Genomic DNA, 19,488 nt, shown 5'->3' on the forward strand with positions numbered 1-19,488 from the left:
CTTTCTCTGACTTACTTCACTTACAATGAAAATCTCTAGTTGCATCCATGCTGCTGCAAATAGCATTATTTCATTCTTTTATATGTCTGAGTAGTATTCCATTATATATATGCACCACATCTTCTTATCTATTCTTCTATTGGCCATTTGTATACGTTCTTTGGAGAAATGTCTAGTTCTTCTGCCCATTTTTCGATTGGACTGTTTTTTTTTTTTTTTTTTGTCATTGAGTTGTATGAGCTATTTGTATATTTTGGAAATTAAGCCCTTGTCAGTATCATTTGCAAATATCTTCTCCCATTCTGTATGTTGTTTTTTCGTTTTGTTTATGGTTTCCTTTGCTGTGCAAAAGCTTATAAGTTTGATTAGGTCCCATTTGTCTATTTTTGCTTTTACATCTATTGTCTTGTGAGACTGCCCTAAGAAAATATTCCTACAATTTATGTCAGAGAATGCCTGCTTATGATCTCTTCCAGGAATTTTATTTTATTTATATATTTATTATTTATTTATTTTTGTCTTTTGTCGTTTGAAGGCCTCGCCCATGGCATATGGAGGTTCCCAGGCTAGGGGTCTAATCGGAGCTGTAGCTCCCGGCCTACGCCAGAGCCACAGTAATGCCAGATCCGAGCCATGTCTGCCACCTACACCACAGCTCACGACAACGCCAGATCCTTAACCCACTGAGGCCAGAGATCAACCCGCAACCTCATGGCTCCTAGTCAGATTCATTTCCACTGCACCACGACAGGAACTCCTCTTCCAGGCATTTTATGATGTCTTGTTTTATATAAGTCCTTAAGCTATCATGAGTTTATTCTTGTGAACGGTATGAGGCAGGGTTCTAACTTCAACGATTTACATGCAGCTGTCCAGTTTTCCCAGCACCACTTCCTAAAGAGACTGTCTTTTCTTCATTTTATATTCTTGCCATCTCTGTCAAAGATTAATTGGCTGTAGGTGTCTGGGCTCTCTATTCTATTACATTGATCCACATGTCTGTTTTTGCACCAGTAAGACACTGCCTTGATTACTGTAGCTTTGTAATATTGTTTGAAGTCTGGAATGTTATGCCTCCTGCTTTGTTTCCTCAGGACTGCTTTGGCAATTTGGGGTCTTTTATAGTTCCGTATAAACTTTAACAAGACACTGTAGATTTTTAACAGATAACTTAATTCATTATGCCCGATGTGCATATAGAAACAAATTTCTAAAATGTGTGGTCAATGACCAACCTTCCCATAAAATGGACATCTTATAATTTAAATATCACAAACAAGCATCATTGTGACTAAAATACCTCAGCAAGTACAAAAAACTATCCCATCAATGAGCCACAATTGCCTTGCATCTTTCTTGCAAAAATAACTTTACTGATAAGAGGACTTTTTGCCTTATTTATTTTTCCCCCAGACAGAAAACTTTATAAAATTCATGCACATGTATGCAAACACAAATTATTTACTAATATCTATAATCTAAACAAAAAGAGTTTTTAAATTATCTGTAGGAAAATTAAAATTCACATTACGAGAGTTCCAGTGTGGCGCAAGAGGATCAGCGACCACTCTGCCGCACCAGGATGCAGGTTTGATCCCCAGCCTGGCACAGTGGGTCAAAGGATCCAGCACTGCTGCAGCTTCGGCATAGGTCCCAACTATGGCTCGGATCTGATCCCTGGCCCAGGAATCCACATGCTGTGGGGTGGCCAAAAAAGAAAAAAAAAAATTGTATTATTATTTAAAGAAGAATCTCACCAATGGGAAAAGAATGGTGTTTTCAACATATGATATGGGGAAGAGAGGCTATTTACATTTAAAGGAATGAAGTTGGACCCTACCTACCTCACATCATACATGAAAAATAACACAAAATGGATCACAGACCTAAATATAAGGGCTAAAGCTATAAAACTCTTAAAAGAAAAGAGGCGTTCCCATCGTGGCACAGTGGAAATTAATCTACCTAGGAACCATGAGGTTGTGGGTTCTACCCCTGGCCTCGCTCAGTGGATTAAGGATCTGGCATGTGGAGCTGTGGTGTGGGTCGAAGACGGGGCTCAGATCCTGCGTTGCTGTGGCGTAGGCAGGCAGCTGTAGCTCCAACTGGACCGCTAGCCTGGGAACCTCCATAGGCCGCAAGTGCGGCCCTAAAAGGCAAAAATACATACATACATACATACATAAAATATAAATAAAAGAAAACAGCCTTGTCACCTTATGAGGCAACAGTTTTGCAGATAAGCGTTAAGTGGGCAAAGAAAACAAAACAGATAAAAAAGACTATATCAGAATTAAAATAATCTTTCCCACCTAGAGGCCAAATGGTGCATGTAATAGTAACAATAAAACAATCCACATGTTCTAAGTGCTTAAGCAGTAGGAGGTCCCGTTGTGGCTCAGCAGAAATGAATCTGACTAGCATCTATGGCCTCACTCAGAGGGTTAAGGATCCGGCTTGCTATAAACTGTGGAGTAGGTCACAGATGCAGCTTGGGTCTGGCGTTGCTATGGCTGTGATGAAGGCTGGCAGCTACAGCTCCAATTCGACCCTTAGCCTGGAAACCTCCATATGCCGAGGGTGCGGCCCTAAAAAGACAAAAAACAAAACAAATCTAAGCAAAGGCATTTTTTAACCTCTCTGCAGTGCTGCCTAAGAACCCTGTCATGTTTGTGTGCTTGCAATACCTTAGGTATGTGGGCAGGCTTATCTCCGAAGGTTAAGACTGCTGGTGGTGCCTCCTCTCAAAACACAGAGGCACATGCACGTAGCGTTCAATCACTGCAAGCAGACCCTTTACCATCACCAGCCCTCTCTGCCCTTGGCCCCCAACCACAGGTCTGGCAGAGCCGTCAGTGTGCCAGTCTGGAACCCACACCCACACCCTGGGCTTCAGCGGAGGCCCAGAACAACAGCACATCACATTCTCATCCACAGGCTGTTCAGCCTCATCTTAGGCACAGGAAGCCAAGCCAACTGCCCCCCTCCCCCACAGGTATACTTAGAAACTGGTTTTCAAACTGGGACTGTGGCCTGCAGCAACAAACATTTCTTACTGACACAGTGTACAGACAGGCACCTAAGTAAAAACAAAGTTCAGCATATTTACTATTTGGCATATACTCTGATATTTTTGCTTTCTATCTTCTTCCTCTCTTTTTTTTTAATACTGGTCACAACCCAATATGCTGAAACCTATAATTTGACAAACACTGAACTAAAGAAACAGAGACATCTAATGAAATTCTCTGCCTTCCCATAAATGAAAACCTTTATATTCCCACCCACTTGTCCTCATATATTTTCTGAACTGAGCTAAAGAAAAAAAAAAAAAAAAAGTACTTACCTGTTACATCTTAAACTAAACTAATTTATTAATAAATTTCACCTTCACACATCTTTGGCAGTCTAAGTCTTTTCTCAAAGGGGACTATCCAAGTAAAAATTTTACATGCAAAAGTAGGTATATATTTATTTATTTACTAAGATTACTACTTATTACATCTAAGGTCAGCCTCTATAGAGGTGAGAACAGTGATCCTTGCTATTTAAGCTCACTGGCAGATTACTGTCCTGTCACACACATGCAAAATATGGAATTTGTTTTTTGCTTTTTTTTTTTTTTTTTTTTTGCTTTTTAGGGCCACACCCACTGTATATGGAGGTTCCCAGGCTAGGGGTTGAATTGGAGCTGTAGCCACTGGCCTACACCACAGCCACAGCAACGTGGGATCTGAGCCACGTCTGTGACCTACACCACAGCTCATGGCAACTCGAGATCTTTAACCCACTGATCGAGGCCAGGAATCAAACCCACAACCTCATGGTTCCTAGTTGGATTCATTTCCACTTTGCCACAATGGGAACTCTATAAAACATATACTTTCTGAAAAAAATTATGGAATGTGGCAGGCAGAAACCTAAAATTCTGCATACTCCCTGACAACCCAGTTTCATCTGTATGTTAAGAGCAGGAAGTCAAGTCCCCAGTGCATTTTTTTTCCTCCTTCTGTGACCTTACTGATAGGAAGTGGTCACCCTGGTGAGGGAAGGGAAAATGAATGCTTTAAGGTGATAGTTGAAGTTCCAGAAGGTTAGCAGACTTCCAAATAAAAGATTAAAAAGGTAATGGCAAACATGGTGCTAGACTTAGTAGATGGTCAACAGACATCTGCCAGATAAATGAATGTGATAAAGCATTTGCTCTTCACATTTATTTTACCATCAACTTCAAATGCAAAAACTTGGAAATTAAAACCAAATCCCAAAGAAGCTGACAGAGGATACATGATCAGTAAGTTGCAATGCTAAATTACCCAATTCATTGTTTCCCTCTTTGTTCTACTGACACCCCAAAATAAAAAGCCACATTCTTAGGTAGGGATGATAAAGTGGATATAAAGACATCTGTATAATTGGAAGTTCCATGTCCATTTATTATCTTTGCATATATGATAATCTGTTTATTATACAAATAAAAATTCGTGAAATGTGCTCTTAAATGGCAAAGGGAATAAACTGATAAACTAAAGCAAATCCATTTTTGATCTAATTAAGGTTGTATAGGACTACCGAAAAACTACAAATTAAACATGTTTGTTTAAAAAAAAAAAAACTTCTGGAGTTCTCCTGTGGCACAGCAGGTTAAGGATCCTGCACTAGCACTGCAGTAGCTTGGGTTACTGCTATGTTGAGGGTTTGATTCCTGGCCTGGGAACTTCCACACCCCAGGCCCAGAAACAAACAAACAAATAAAAAAACCTTTAAAATACAATTTAAGGTATCAGTCTCCTCTGCCCTTGTGTTAGCACAGAGACCTCAATGCTGGGAAAATAACCAAAATCACAAACCTAATCTATATGGCAAGAGAGCTGCTCATATTTTGATATCATGAAACACAAAACATTTTTAACTTACAAGCCATGAGATGATATAAAATTTTAGTAGTACTAAAAGTGCCAGTTATTTTTAGAAAACAGAGCTAAAGAAAGTAATATGAGCCACATTTTATTAAAGATTTTAAATTGATATACTGTGGACAAGATAAACTTAAAGACAAGCTTTGTTTTATACTATTGTTTTAGAATACAAAGAGTTTTTGACATGAAACAAAGAATCTCTATTTGTTCTTTTAACATACACTTAAATGAATTAATTCAAAAGAAGAGATTTAATTTTCTAGTTGTCTAAAAGATCAGAGGTAATACAAAGTACAATAAGGATCTGAATCCTAAAATCACTTTACAAAGAATCTAAAGAATGACCCTATGGCAGTAAGAACGTCACCTAACATCTAGATTTCCAAATAATGTGCAAAAAATGCTAAGTACCGAAACTTTCAGGAGGGAATAAAAATAAACAAACTCATCTATTGTCATAGGAAGAAAGCAATAGGAAGATATATTTACTTAAATATATCTCTGAACTAACGGATATAAAGAAATGATTTCTGGTAGAAACTTAAAAAAAAAAAAAAAAAAAAAACCTCAAACATTTCAAAAGGAAAGCCATACTGTCTGTGGTTTAAGACAGCATTAGCCTGGCATTTAAATTCCTCTAAGAGCTACTGGCAATCCTCTACCTTTCTAAACAACCCCTTCCTCTGACCCATGACCCAACAGAACTAATGAGGGAACAACATATTAGGCACCCAGTCCATCAGGGCACTTACCACCGGTCCTCCCCACCAGGAAAGCCCTGGCATATCAGGGTGGAGACTCTGCCCACTCTGATAACATGTGTCAAAAGGAGACTGAACTGCTCCAGCCAAGACCCACAGAACATACAGCCTATACCATTCATGAGAAACTTATAACTTTCTTGGAGTTGTTTCTTTGCTTTGAAACCTGAGAAGCCTTTTTGCATCCCTACCCTACTATGCCCCTCCCCGCCCCAAGTTCCACCAGGATATACACAGTGCAAAGCAAGTATCTCCACCATCAGCATACCAGCCATCTGCATCGAATCCTGCTTTTCCTGTCTTTCTTTCTTTCTTTCCTCCCTCCCTTCATCTGGGGGGCGGGGCACCATATGCAAGGGCATGATGTGGGATCTCAGTTCCCAGACCAGGGTTTGAACCTGGGGTGCAGTAGAGAAAGCAGCCACATTTCTTTAACTCAGTTTTGTCAACAGGAAAATGGGGATTCTAATAGTTCCCACTCCACAGCCTGTGTGAGGATTAAAATGTTTTGTTACACATAAATGAACTGATACAGGTAAGGCAGTGACAATGGTGTATAAGTATTAGCTATTATTAATGCTATTATTACTACCACCACTACCACCAAGGTTCCCCACAGCACCTGATGGTGCCTTAAGTACATGAGAACTCAATAAAAACTTCGAAAGAAGTAATTAATATTTAAATACTGCTAAAAGCCCCAAAGATCAAGTCCACTGTTGGGGTCTGTTAAAATGAAAAAGAATTCAACCTCCAAACTACCAAGACTTCATGAACAAACATAAAACTAAAATCCAAACAAAACAAAGGTGTTTATTTTTTTCTGATAAAAATGGAAGAGAGATCTTATGAAATAAATTAATAGTTTCTATACAGGAAATTCACCCCCCCAAATAACTATTTCTAAAATGTCATGTTAATTTCTAATCTATCAACAATATATTAACTAATCCTTTTTTTTAATCTACAAATATTTCCATTCGCTAAATTATTCACTGTAGTAGGAACCTCCATCATTTTCCATTTTGACAAAAAGCATTAAAATTTTTTTCTTTTTTTTTGGTCTTTTGGTCTTTTTTGGTCTTTGGTTCCCAGGCCAGGGGTCATGTCAGAGCTGTAGCTGCCAGCCTACACCACAGTCACAGCAGCACTGTATCCTTAACCCACCAAGCAAGGCCAGGGATGGAACCTGCATCCTCATGGATACTAGTCAGGTTCGTTAACCATTGAGCCATGACAGGAACTCCACAAATTTAATTTACTCCACAAAAGTAATTCCTAACTCTAGCACTCAGGGATTCAGTAAACAGTCTTGTTGCCTTTATTGATATCCTTTACAATTTTATACTTTTATTATCTGCTTCTTCATTCTTTACCAGCCCCAAGAGATATTTCTAGTTATTGTATATAATTTTGTCCTCACCGGGAGGCTGATGCTTTTTCCTGATTTGTGTTAGCTGCTTGTCTTCACATCTCCAGTTTCCTTTGTTCTGACCCATGGCCATGAAAGGTCATAAATTATGGAAAACAAATAACCTCTTACCCATAGATACTAGGAGTCTACAGTACACTCAAGTAAGCCTAGTAACCAACTGATCTGTACTACAAAGATACAATGTTACTTTCAAATAACACTGGCTTATGTTAATGGAGTAAGGTCTCAAGGGATAAGGAATCTATTTGAGCTGCCAATAGTGGGAATGATTTAAACCTTAAGCAAGATTCCTAAAGGATTATTTATGAAGATAAAACAGAAACAAAAAACTTGTACTTTAGTAGTAACCATGCCTACTCTCACACAAGCTTTGGCTTATTTCTCACTGCTTGCATACCTTATACAGAGGTAAGGTCCATGTGTAAGTTCTGTCAAAGACTGTCAAGCTTAACACTGGGAATTAAAATTTCTCAAGTGCAAGTCTTCTGGTTTATTATAAATCAACAACCGGATGTTGTAACATCTCAGAGAAAACACAGTTTAATTACTGATTAGCAAATACTGTGACATTTTAACAGTCACCATTCATTCATGTTGCTTCCGGTTTAAAGCAATCCTTACCAGAAAAGGGATGATGAGAACACAGGAAAAAAGAGAGCTTAGGAAGACATTAGAACTGGAAAAACAAACCCAACTATTCTAGGTACTAAAATTATGTGAAATTTTAATGTTCTTTATGCCTTCAGGTGTTTCCCAAAAAAATTCTAAAATTATACATATACATACACATATATTAAGGCAACTAAAAGACAGCAGAATATATGTAAAAGGATCTTCATACAGTTTTTCTCAAAATCTGAAAAGCAAGCTTTTACTAACAGCAGAATACTATGGGATACACAATAGTACCAATGTTCAGAGACTAAAATACTGTCTAGCACACACAATTCAACTAATAAATATTTGTCACATATTTGCTAAATATGTTACAATTTTTTAATCCTAATGGAACTTAATACTAAAAATATTATCAGAATACAAACTATTTTAAATAAAAGGCTAAATATGCTCTGGAAAATCATAACTTCCTTAAGAGTTTCTAATACCATGCAAATAAATTCAAACTAATGTGGCTCAAAAATGAAGTCGTCTAGCTAAGAGATGTTTCTTGAGGTTCAATTTTTTTTTTCTAGAACTGTCAGTATATTTTTAGAGTAATCAAATGAAAAAGGGCAGTTTAATTAACATGTTCGAGTTCTGGCAGCCCCTGCCCAAAGATTTACATGACTGCTGGGTGCTTTTCTGGTTTTTACAAACCACGGGTTATTTTTTTTTTCTTCTGTCTAAAAATTGCCCTGCACGTTTTTACCATATAAATTCTTACCAGATACCTGTGAAGACAATGTAGTTAGCTGAACGCATATTAAGTAAGAAATACTGCTACAGAGAGAAAAGCGTTCCTCTTTACTGCCATTTGAAAGTATCCTAAAAGGCAGGTGCAGCCTCTACTATTTACCAACCCAGGGTGCAGTAGCAAGGCGCAGACCGAGGGCCAGAAGCGCCTGCTCCTGCGCCGCGAGGACTGACCGCATTACCTCGCTTGTGCAGCTCGCGGAGGGGGATGCAGTCTCCACCCCCGTCGTAGGGCAGGTACGGGTCCGAGGCGGCGTCCATGGTCCGGACCGCAAGAAGCGGAGAGGAAGCGCGAGCGCACGACTGCCCGGCCTCACTGCCGCCCGCGCGCGCCCCGCAGCCCCACCGCAGCAGGCCCGGGAGCCGCCATGCCGGAGCAGCGGCGCGCGCGGCCTCACGGTGACGTCACCCAGGCGCTGCAGTTGCCCGGGCGACGGCTCGCCTACCCGTCAATCAGGCCCCGCCACGTGGGACGGTGACTAAGCCCAGGGTGACAGACAAAACAGCTTCCACAGCAAGGACGCACTACAGCAAGGTAACAGAATCTGAGGGGAGCGAAGTCTCGAACACGGAGCCACGAAAGGGAACCTCTGTGTACACAGTCAATGCCCCTCTCATTCTACAAGAGAAATGAATGTACAAAAATGAGAGCGACATTCCAATAAGGTCTTGTGACTTTACAATATAAATGGTTTAATTTCACGTAAGTCACAAAGATAAGGACCAGAAGATACCAAAGGCTTCGAGAGACCTGGTTTTAAGTCTATTCATTACCTAAAATGGACTTCTGCAGACGTCTATTGTGGAGTCAAACATTTAGTTACTGAACCGTAACTAATCCCCTTCAGCAGCCTTGTGTTTGCTTCCTTCAAAGAACTAGCTAGTAAGACATTCCAGGTCTGAGGAGAAAGAAACTTAACATACTAAATAACTTTGCTAGCTGTGAAACTGTACAAGATTTACTAGGTGGGAAATTTTCCTCTCTCCTAACTTCCCACTTTCCCCACCTCACATACATTTTTTGTTGTGATTTGAAAAAAAAAAAAAAAAAGGCTTTTACTCTTTTAGTAAACGATGTCTCAAAGTGTACTCCAGCTGTCTCTTTGCTAGAAATTTTGTGAATTCTGGAGCTCCTGCCATGTCTCAGTGGTTAATGAATCTGACTAGGATCCATGAGGATGCAGGTTCGTTCCCTGGCCTCGCTCAGTGGGTTAAGGATCCAGCATTTCAGTGAGCTGTGGTGTTGGTCACAGATGGGGCTCAGATATGGTGTTGCTGTGGCTGCTGTGTAGGCAAGTAACTACAGCTCCAATTAGACCCCTAGCATAGGAACTCCCATAGGCCACAGACGCAGCCCTAAAAAGTCAAAAGAAAAAAGAAAAAAATTTATAAATTCAGAAATAAACCCTTTTTGTTTCAAACCGTCATTCCCACCCACCCCCCCTGCCAAAAAGCAAATGCTCATTTAAGCAGAGTTCAAATTTATACAGCTGCCTCTCAGGTGATTCCTCTAGGAGAATTCTCCTTCTGAAATAGCTATGGTGGGGCACTGCCACGAAATAAAAATGTGCTATTCATTAGGATCAATTCCAGAAGACTCAGAGGTTTCCTAAGTATCAAATGAGCCAACCCTAAGGTCTGGTCCAATTCAGTGCTTTGAGATGAGAAGTGGGGTAGGGCAGGGGAGCAGTGGAGACAGGACTCAGGCGGCAGCAAAGAGAAAAAGACTATTCATTTGTCTAGTACCTCTCAGCTATTTAGCTTTGTTTGTTTGGCCACACCCAGTGGCATGCAGAAGTTCCCAGGCTAGGGATAGAACACAAAACACAGCCATGACAGTACCAAGTACTTCAACTCTAGACCCACCAGGGAACTCCTATTTGGGAACTTTTTAAAAATTAAAGTTTTTAGGGAGTTCCTCCTGTGGTGCAATGGGATCCATGGGATGGGCAACGTCTCTGCAGCACCAGTATGCAGGTTGGATCCCTGGCCCAGCACAGTGGGTTAAGGATCCAGCACTGCCACACCACGTGCAAGTCGAAACTGTGGCTCAGATCTGATCCCTGGCCCAGGAACTCCATGTGCCAAGGGGTGGCCAAAAAAAAAAAGAATTAAAGTTTCTATATTTCAAAAGGTTTGAACCTCAGAAAGAGGTTAAAAATCCTGATAAAATCCCACGGGGGATTTGGGGAAAAAAGGTTCTGGGAAAAGAATATAGACCAGTTCCTGTCATAGGAAGAGTCTATCTAATTTTGATCCTGGCCATTAATATTTATAAGACCATGGATGTTTTCTTTCATTCTGTTTCCTAAATTTATGAAATTTTCTTGGCAATTTTTTCCTTTTTTCTACATGGAGAGAGCTGTCAGAGCCCACCACCTAGGCACGATCCTGTCCCATCCAATTTCCCCGCCAAGAAATTGCTTTTTTAAACAAGAAAAGCTAACTTTTAAACAAAGAGCTAATTTTGCTAAATGAACTAAGTGTAAATTTGGCCCTTTTTGGTACATTGTTATGCTAAGTTCTACTAAGATGTTTAAAAATATATGCTATATGACATTTATAAGTAAGTTAGTTTTTATAGTACTAACTTCTTTGCATGCCTTTATATAAAATGAAAATCTACAAGCTTTCCTTGTAGGTATTTGCAGGCACTCTCAGCCTGTTTTTCCTGATTTACAACTTTGTTAAACAAGAAGAGTACACATACTAGCTAGCTAGCACTAATTAGAGGGGGAGGAATACCTTTCCTTATATATTGACAGTGTTGCATAAGTAAAAGTTTTGTAGCATAAGTAAAAGGTTTTGAATATTTTTAATGAATGTTTGTATATGTATGCACATATACACACACACACATAATATAGAATGTATGTGCACAGAGTTTAGAATGAGATCCACCAAACCTAACAATTGTTATCACTGAGGAAGGAATGAAGTGGAAGTGGGCAGGACAATGGAAGATTCAGTTTTACTTTCTATAGTTTTATACTGTTTAAATTTTTAAAAACAAATATATTACTTATTATTTAATTTGGAAAAATTACTTTTATAATAATAAATCCAAAATTTAAAATCCAGAAACAAATTTCTCATATTTATGGGGTCCATGGCTGCCACTTTCTCTTGAAGTAAAAGAATATTCCTTAGGCTAACGCGCTTTCCAATTACACTTTAGAGAAGGATAATAAACTGGAAACTGCGGCAAAGAGGACTTTGACACAGATTAGGTATTATCACGCTAAGAACCTGAATTACAGTTATAAAGAGAGCAGAAGATAAACTGGAAGGATTCCTGGGCACAACAGGGAGGCGGGGGAGGTGGGGGTAGACTCAGGACAGAACTTCAAGGCTAAAGTGGTAGCACAAAAAAGGAGTTTAAAATTCATAAGGGGAAGGTATTTCTGCTTCCAAATGCACTTCAAATTGCTGTTTGTTTCTGGATAAACCACCTCTCTGAGGTGTGCGAATCAGAGACAGAGGAGATGACTATAACTACACATATATAACTACATACAACGTTCAACCTTTAAGCCCCTCCTAACACACATGATCCAGGAAATCTACAACATTAAGGGGTACTGAAAAAATAAAATCCAAAACTGTTTTTGCCTTTATACCTACTAGTTTACAGGAAATACAGGAAACAGAGAAACATGTTAAATGACAGCTCAGCAACACAATCAGGAAATCCCAATATAGAAAACAAATGACCTGATTTGTTCATTTCTCCAACAAATAGAAAAAAAGGAAGGGAGCACCTATAAAATTTTTCAAAACAGATTTAAAAGATACATCAATCAGCTTCAGTGTACAATTTTTTATGAAACAACTGGAGAAATATGAAATAGACAAAATAATTGACTACAAGGAATTACTCATTTTGGAGTTCCCATTGTGGTACAGCAGTTAACCAATCTGACTAGGAAAAAACAGGTTGCAGGTTGGATCCCTGGCCTCACTCAGCGGGTTAAGGACCTAACATTGCTGTGAGCTGTGGTATAGGTCGTAAACATAGCTCGGATCTGGCGTTGCTGTGACTGTCGCGTAGGCTGGCAGCTGCAGCTGCAATTGGGCCCTTAGCCTGGGAACCTCCATATGCCATGAGGGCAGCCCTAAAAAGCAAAAAAAAAAAAAAAAAAAGGAATTCTTAATTTTTATATGTAATAGACTTTAAAAGAATTATCTTTTAGAGATACATTAATAAAACATACATGGGGAAAAAATAACAGTTGTTAAAACAGACCTCAATGCAGAACTTGACTCAATTTTTTGGAATTAGGGGTTTCACGATTTTTTTTTTTTTTTTTTTGTCTTTTGTCTTTTTTGTTGTTGTTGTTATTGTTGCTATTTCTTGGGCCGCTCCCGAGGCATATGGAGGTTCCCAGGCTAGGGGTTGAATCGGAGCTGTAGCCACCGGCCTACACCAGAGCCACAGCAACGAGGGATCCGAGCCGCGTCTGCAACCTACACCACAGCTCACGGCAACGCCGGATCGTTAACCCACTGAGCAAGGGCAGGGATTGAACCCGCAACCTCATGGTTCCTAGTCGGATTCGCCAACCACTGCGCCACGACGGGAACTCCTCACGCTCTATTTTTTAAAAGTCCTTTTAAAAAGACACTTGCATCACCATTACCATTTAACAGTTTACTAGATGTCCCAGCCAGCGCAGGCAAGCAAAGGTGGATGGGTAAGGGAAAGCCATAAGGATTATAAAGAAACAAAATTGTGGCTATTTACCAATGATATATCTTAAAGACCTCACAAACAGATGATTAGAATTAGTAAGAGTTAAAGTTGATGAATTTTTAAAAATCAACGTTCAAAAATTGAATTTCAAAATACACCAACAGGATATTAAATTTTAAGATAAAAATAGCATTGAATAGCAATAACATCAAAAAATTACCTAGAAAGGAATATAACAAAGAATGAAGACAAAAATCAAGAGGAAAGACTAAAAACATTTTAAAAGACCCAAACAGGAGTTCCCATTTTGGCTCAGCAGGTTAAGGACCCAACAATGTCTCTGCGAGGATGCAGGTTTGATCCCTGGCCTGGGTCAGTGGGTTAAGGATCCAGCATTTCCATAAACTCTGACATGGGTCACAGATGTATAGCCCCCAGCTGCACCTCTGTTTCAACCCCTAGCCCAGGAATGTCCATACACCACAGGAGGGGCCAAAAAAAAAAAAGACCCAAATATATGGAGAAGTATATATGCATATATCATGTTCGTGAATTGAAAGATTCTTTTTTTTTTTTTTTTTGGTCTTTTTAGGGCCAAACCATCAGCATATGGAGGTTCGAAGGCTAGGGGTCAAATCGGAGTTGTAGCCACCAGCCTATGCCACAGTCACAGCAACACAAGATCTCAGCCGAGTCTGCAACCTACACCACAGCTCATGGCAATGCCAGATCCTTAACTCAATGAGTGAGGCCAGGAATCAAACCTGCATCTTCATGGGACTAGTAAGATTCATATCCGCTGAGTCACGATGGGAACTCCGAAAGATTCAAACTGATCTATATACTTCGCAAAATGCCAATCAAGAACCTAACATCAATAACTAGGAATAAACCTGACCAAGGTTTATATGCTGAGAACTACAAAACATTAACCAAGGAAATTAAAGAGGATTCAAAGAAATGGAAAGATACTCCATGCTCCTGGGCTGGAAGAATTAATATCATAAAAATGGCCATACAGCAGTTTGTCACAAAATTCTGTTGGGTTTTTTTTTTTCTTTTTTCCTTTTTCAAAATTTATTTATTTAGGCCACACCATGTGGAAATCCCTGGCCCAGGGATCCAACCCACACCACAGCTGTGAGCTGAGCTGCTTGCAGTGACAATACTGGATCCTTAACTCACTGACCCACAAGGGAACTCTTTAAAAAAAATTTTTTTGGCAGCTCCTGTGGCATGCAGAAGTTCCCAGGCCTGGGATCAAATTCCAGCCATAGCAGTGACAATGTCGAATCCTCTAAAAGTAGGCCACCAGGGAACTCCTCTTTTTTCTTTTTTTATGATTGAAGTGTAGTTGATTTATAATATTGTGTTTTTCCTGTTGGGTTATTTTTTTCTTTTTTTTTTAATGATTTTTGTTTTTTTCCACTGTAGTTGGTTTACAGTGTTGTCAATTTCTACTGAACAGCAAAGTGACCCAGTCACACATAGATATACATTCTTTTTTGCACATTATCCTCCATAATGTTCCATCACAAGTGACTAGATGGTTCCCTGAGTTCTACAGCAGGATCTCATTGCCTATCCACTCCAAAGGCAATAGTTTGCATCTATTAATGCCAGACTCCCAGTCCATCCCACTCCTTCCCCCTTGGCAACCACAAGTCTGTTCTCCAAGTCCATGATTTTCTTTTCTGTGAAAAGGTTCATTTGTGCCATATATTATATTCCAGACATAAGTGATATCATATGGTGTTTGTCTTTCCCTTTCTGACTTACTTCACTGAGTATGAGAGTTTCTAGTTCCATCCATGTTGCCGCAAATGGCACTACTTTGTTTTTTTTATGGCTGAGTACTATTTATTCCATTGTGTATATATGCCACATTTTTTTAATCCATTCATCTGTCAATGGGCATTTAGGTTGTTTCCATGTCTTGGCTATTGTGAATAGTGCTGCAATGAACATACAGGGGCATGTGTATTTTTCAAGAAAAGTTTTATCCAGCTATATGCCTAAGAGTGAGATTGCTGGATCATGTGGTGGTTCTATATTTAGTTTTCTGAGGTACTGCCATACTGTTTTCCAGTGGTTGTACCAGTTTACATTCCCAACAACAGTGAAGGAAGGTACCCTTTTCTCCACACCCTCTCCAATATTTGCTATTTGTGGACTTGTTAATGATGGCCATTCTGACAGGTGTGAGGTAGTACCTCATTGTAGTTTTGATTTGCATTTCTCTAATAATTCATGATGTTGAGCATTTTTTCATTGTAAAAAAAAAAAAAAAAAAGACAACCTATGGAATAGGAGAAAATAGTTTAAAATGATGCACCTGACAAGAGCTTAATCCCTAAAATATACAAACAACTTCTACAACTCAATAGCAAAAAAAAAACAACAACAACAACCCAATTGAAAAATGGGCAAAACACCTGAAGAAACATTTCTCCAAAGAAGATACACAGACCTGAATGTGAAAGAAAGCTCTTACAAAAATAGGGGAAAACATCTTTATGACCTTGGAGTAGGGCAATTTTTTTAAGACTCAAAAAGCATTAGCCATAAAACAAAAGACTACCTAAGGCCACATTACAATCTGCTTATAAACTGTCCATTAGGAGAATGCTACAGACCAAGTGTTTGTATCCCACCAAAATTTATACCTTGAACGCTAATCCCCCATGTGACGGCATTTGGAGTTGGGGCCTTTGGGAGGCAATGGAAGTCATGAAGGTGGAGCCCTCATGAGCGGGATTAGTGCCCTTATAACAGAAACTCCCAGAGAGCTCCCAAGTACACAGGAAAACGATGGCCTGGCGGACAAAAAACCAGAAGCGGCCCCTCCTCGCCAGACATGGAGTCTGCCAGTGCCTTGATCTTGGACACCCAGACTCTAAAATTGAGAGAAACCAGTGTTTTTTTGTTAAAACCATCCTGTCTGTGGTATTTTTGTTATAGCAGCCCAAACAGACTAAGACAGAGAGTGAAACACCACCCATTGAACAAAAGATATTTACAATACATATAACAGACAACATAGAAAAAGTAACTTTTATTTATCTCTAAGACAGACATGCCAAGAGAAAAATCAGTAAATGCCTTAAATAAATATTTCAAACTTGTTTTTTTTCAAATAGTTAATTTATATGAAAAGATGCTCCATCTGTTTGGCCACCAAAGAAATGCAAATTAAAACCACAAGCAGAGTCCATTACACAGCTAGCAGATGGACAAAACTCAGACAGACAATATCAAGTGCTGGTGAACACGGAGCTAGGGAAGCTCTCATACACGCTCACCTGAGTGTTGAACAGACACCAGGATGGAAAACATGACCTATGTCCCAGCAAGTTCACACCCAGACCAGTGAAGTCCGTGCACACACCCACAAGGATACATGGATAATATTCAAAACAGCACTTTTGTAGCCACAGAAACTGTCAAGAACTCAAAGATCCATCAAGAGTAAAATGAGTAGGTATACTGTGGTATATTTATAAAAAGAATGATACAGTTAGAGCAACATCACAACAACTACTACCTGCAACAAAGAAGATTCTTGAAAAGCATGCTATATAAATCAAGAAACAAAGGAATACATACGTATTGTATAGTTCCATTTATTTAACCTTCAAAAACGCAGCAATGCTAAATTATAATACCAATGATGCATACTTAGATGATCAAATTGTAAAGAAAAGCAGAAAAGTGATGGGATAGGGGGTTCCCTGGTGGTCTAGCAGTTAGGACTCTGCTTTTCTGCACTGTAGCCGGCCTTCAATCCCTGGTCCGGACACTGAGATCCCACATCAAGCCACTGCACTTGGCAGCCAGGGAAAAAAAAAAAAAAAAAAAAAAGACACATTTTATATACAGAGGAACAAAGATAAAGATGGTGCAGACTTCTCATCAGAAACAGTACAATCAAGCCAACAAAGAAGCAACAGCTTCATTTCTTCAAAGAAGTAATGAAAAAAAAGTAAACTGTCAACCTAGAATTCTAAACTTAGCAAAAAAGTATCTTTCAAAAAAAAAAAGGTGAAATAAAAATATTTTTTTAAGTTTGAAAAAATGATCAGTGTCTAACACAAGGCTCGGCAATAAAAAAATATTTTTTTAAAAAATGACTAGACAAAAAGAAAACAGTATTTATCTCTAGGGAAAGGGAAGGGGGTGTGACCAGGAAGCTTCTGGAGTATAGTAATGCTTTGTTTTCATAACCTGAGTGGGATGCAAAGGTTTTGTAATAACTCATTAAGCTGTACAAGTATGCTTTACACATTTTTTTCTGCTGTGTGTTACACTTCACAATTGTAAAGTCTTTGAGTTAGCAATTTATCCTAAACATCTTTAAGTCTTTTTTTTTTTTTTTTTTGAGGCTGAACCTGCAGCATATGGAAGTTCCCAGGCTAGGGGTCAAATTGGAGCTGCAGCTGCTGCCCTATGGCACAGCAACAACTCAGGATCTGAGCTGCATATGCAACCTACACCAGAGCTCAGGGCAATGCCAGATCTTTAACCTACTGAGCGAGGCCAGGGATCAAACCAGCATCCTCATGGATACTAGTCAGATTCTTAACCCGCTGAGCCACAACAGTAATTCCAACATCTCTAATTCTATAACACTTAATGTTGATTTATTATTCTTTTTTCCTTCCCCATCCTAAACCCCTCTAGTCTAATCTTATTTATAGTCTCAATCGGTTATAGGTAACAGGTTCCTAAGGATTTACACTGACTTTCATTTGTTCTAAGCACAGATTCTTTCCAGGAATTTCCTCTAAATGTTAGAGTTTCAGAACTGTTTAAACAGGTCCACAGATTCCACATGATTTTATGTATTTACTTCAGCTTTTGATTGTATAGGCTTAGCTCATAACTACTAAAGCCTTTTTCAACGAAAATTCTTAACTGGAACCACAAGGCAAAGCAGTTTAACCAACTATTTTCTCAATTCTCCCAAGAATATGAATAAGTAATGTTCTGTATGATGCATAGGGGCAAAGTAAATTCATCACATCCTGACACCAGAATATGAGAAGTAGAGTACAGGTTCCAAACAATTATTCACTGACATAATAATTTCAGTTAACTGTCTGTGGACTTCTGTAGAGCAATGACAATAATTACAGGTGATATTTGACATTTTATATATGATAATCAAAACTAAGCTCACTTCTTTCCCATCACTTTTCTGATGATATCCAACCAGTATTTGGCCTGCCACCAGCATTTTAGGCTAATTTTGTCAAGGCACTACTTTATAACACCAAGTTCATTTTCCTGGTTCACTGGTAACATCCTGAATTACATACATCTCTGCACAAATTTGGGAAGCCCCCTACTCCACACATATTAAGTAGGATATACAGGTCAGAAAATGTTTACAAAGTAGCTGGCAACAGAATGTGAAAGATGTCAAGTGTATTAAGAACCTGAGGTTGCTTAAGTATCAGATGAACCTTAGAATTATTTGCTCATTTCTAAAAATAATTCTGAGTAGACTATGTGAAAGAATTTTGACCTTCTTCCAACAAACAGCCATTAAATGGTAGTGGTAGTGTTTTATTAACTTAAGAATTTCTAAAAAAAACCTCTTTACTGAGGAGTCACAATGTAACTATTTTGTGGTTTTTAAAGGGTTAAGGATTTATGCTGCCAAATTCAACTTTAGAGCCAAATGCCTCACTCACTAGAACAATGCCACCAATGTTATCGGTAGATGCCAGATGAAACAGTAAGACTAAAATCAACCTGTCATCCACTGAAGACATCATGCATAACCTTTGAAAGTCTGTGGCAAAGTCAAATTATGTTAACTCAGAATACACTGCTTGGATATCTAAGCTATACCTCAAGTGTATACTATTAGAAACTTCTTTCTGCCTATAAATCCCCATGCAAGGAGAGTGTGTTTACTAAAAATTACTCTTGGATTATTTCATTAATGTTCTTCCATCTGCAGTTCATATCAAACAAATAACTTTGTTATTCTTATTCACAGAAAGCAACCAATTCCAGCTGTCTTAGCAACATTTAGAGTTTTTAGCAACAATTCTACCCTGTTGTATTCACTACACATTAACAGATATTAATAAATGTCTTCTTCCCAGTAACTTCTTCTAGGAATTCAGAATACATTCATGTCTTCAATTATTATGCAACCACTAGAAATTATTAAGACAAGCTTTGTAACATAAGGCAGTGCTTTTAATATTAACTGAAAAACTTTCCACCACATAAACATAAGCTAGAAATACAGAG

General features: G+C 38.8%; 1 protein-coding gene across 6 annotated transcripts in view; it reads right to left on the bottom strand.

The window, feature by feature from the left end:
- CLCN3 (chloride voltage-gated channel 3) overlaps positions 1-19,488 on the bottom strand; it is an 89,518-nt gene that overhangs the window by 44,591 nt on the left and 25,439 nt on the right. For 2 of the 6 annotated variants that reach the window (XM_084994794.1, XM_084994793.1), the window contains exon 3: positions 1,532-1,697. The exons of 2 other annotated variants lie outside the window; for them this stretch is intronic. In XM_084994794.1, coding sequence (XP_084850920.1) covers positions 1,532-1,697 — 166 coding nt within the window. Of the gene's footprint in view, positions 1-1,531; positions 1,698-8,710; positions 8,925-19,488 lie in introns of those variants that run through there. 2 more of the 6 variants (XM_003483404.5, XM_005670489.4) reach the window with 1 other exon arrangement.

The sequence above is a fragment of the Sus scrofa genome, chromosome 14 (genome assembly GCF_054392235.1).
Source record: "Sus scrofa isolate SSC_HxYL_T2T_F1_AM1 chromosome 14, Sscrofa_HxYL_maternal_Yorkshire_Landrace_v2.0, whole genome shotgun sequence".
NCBI lineage: Eukaryota > Metazoa > Chordata > Mammalia > Artiodactyla > Suidae > Sus > Sus scrofa.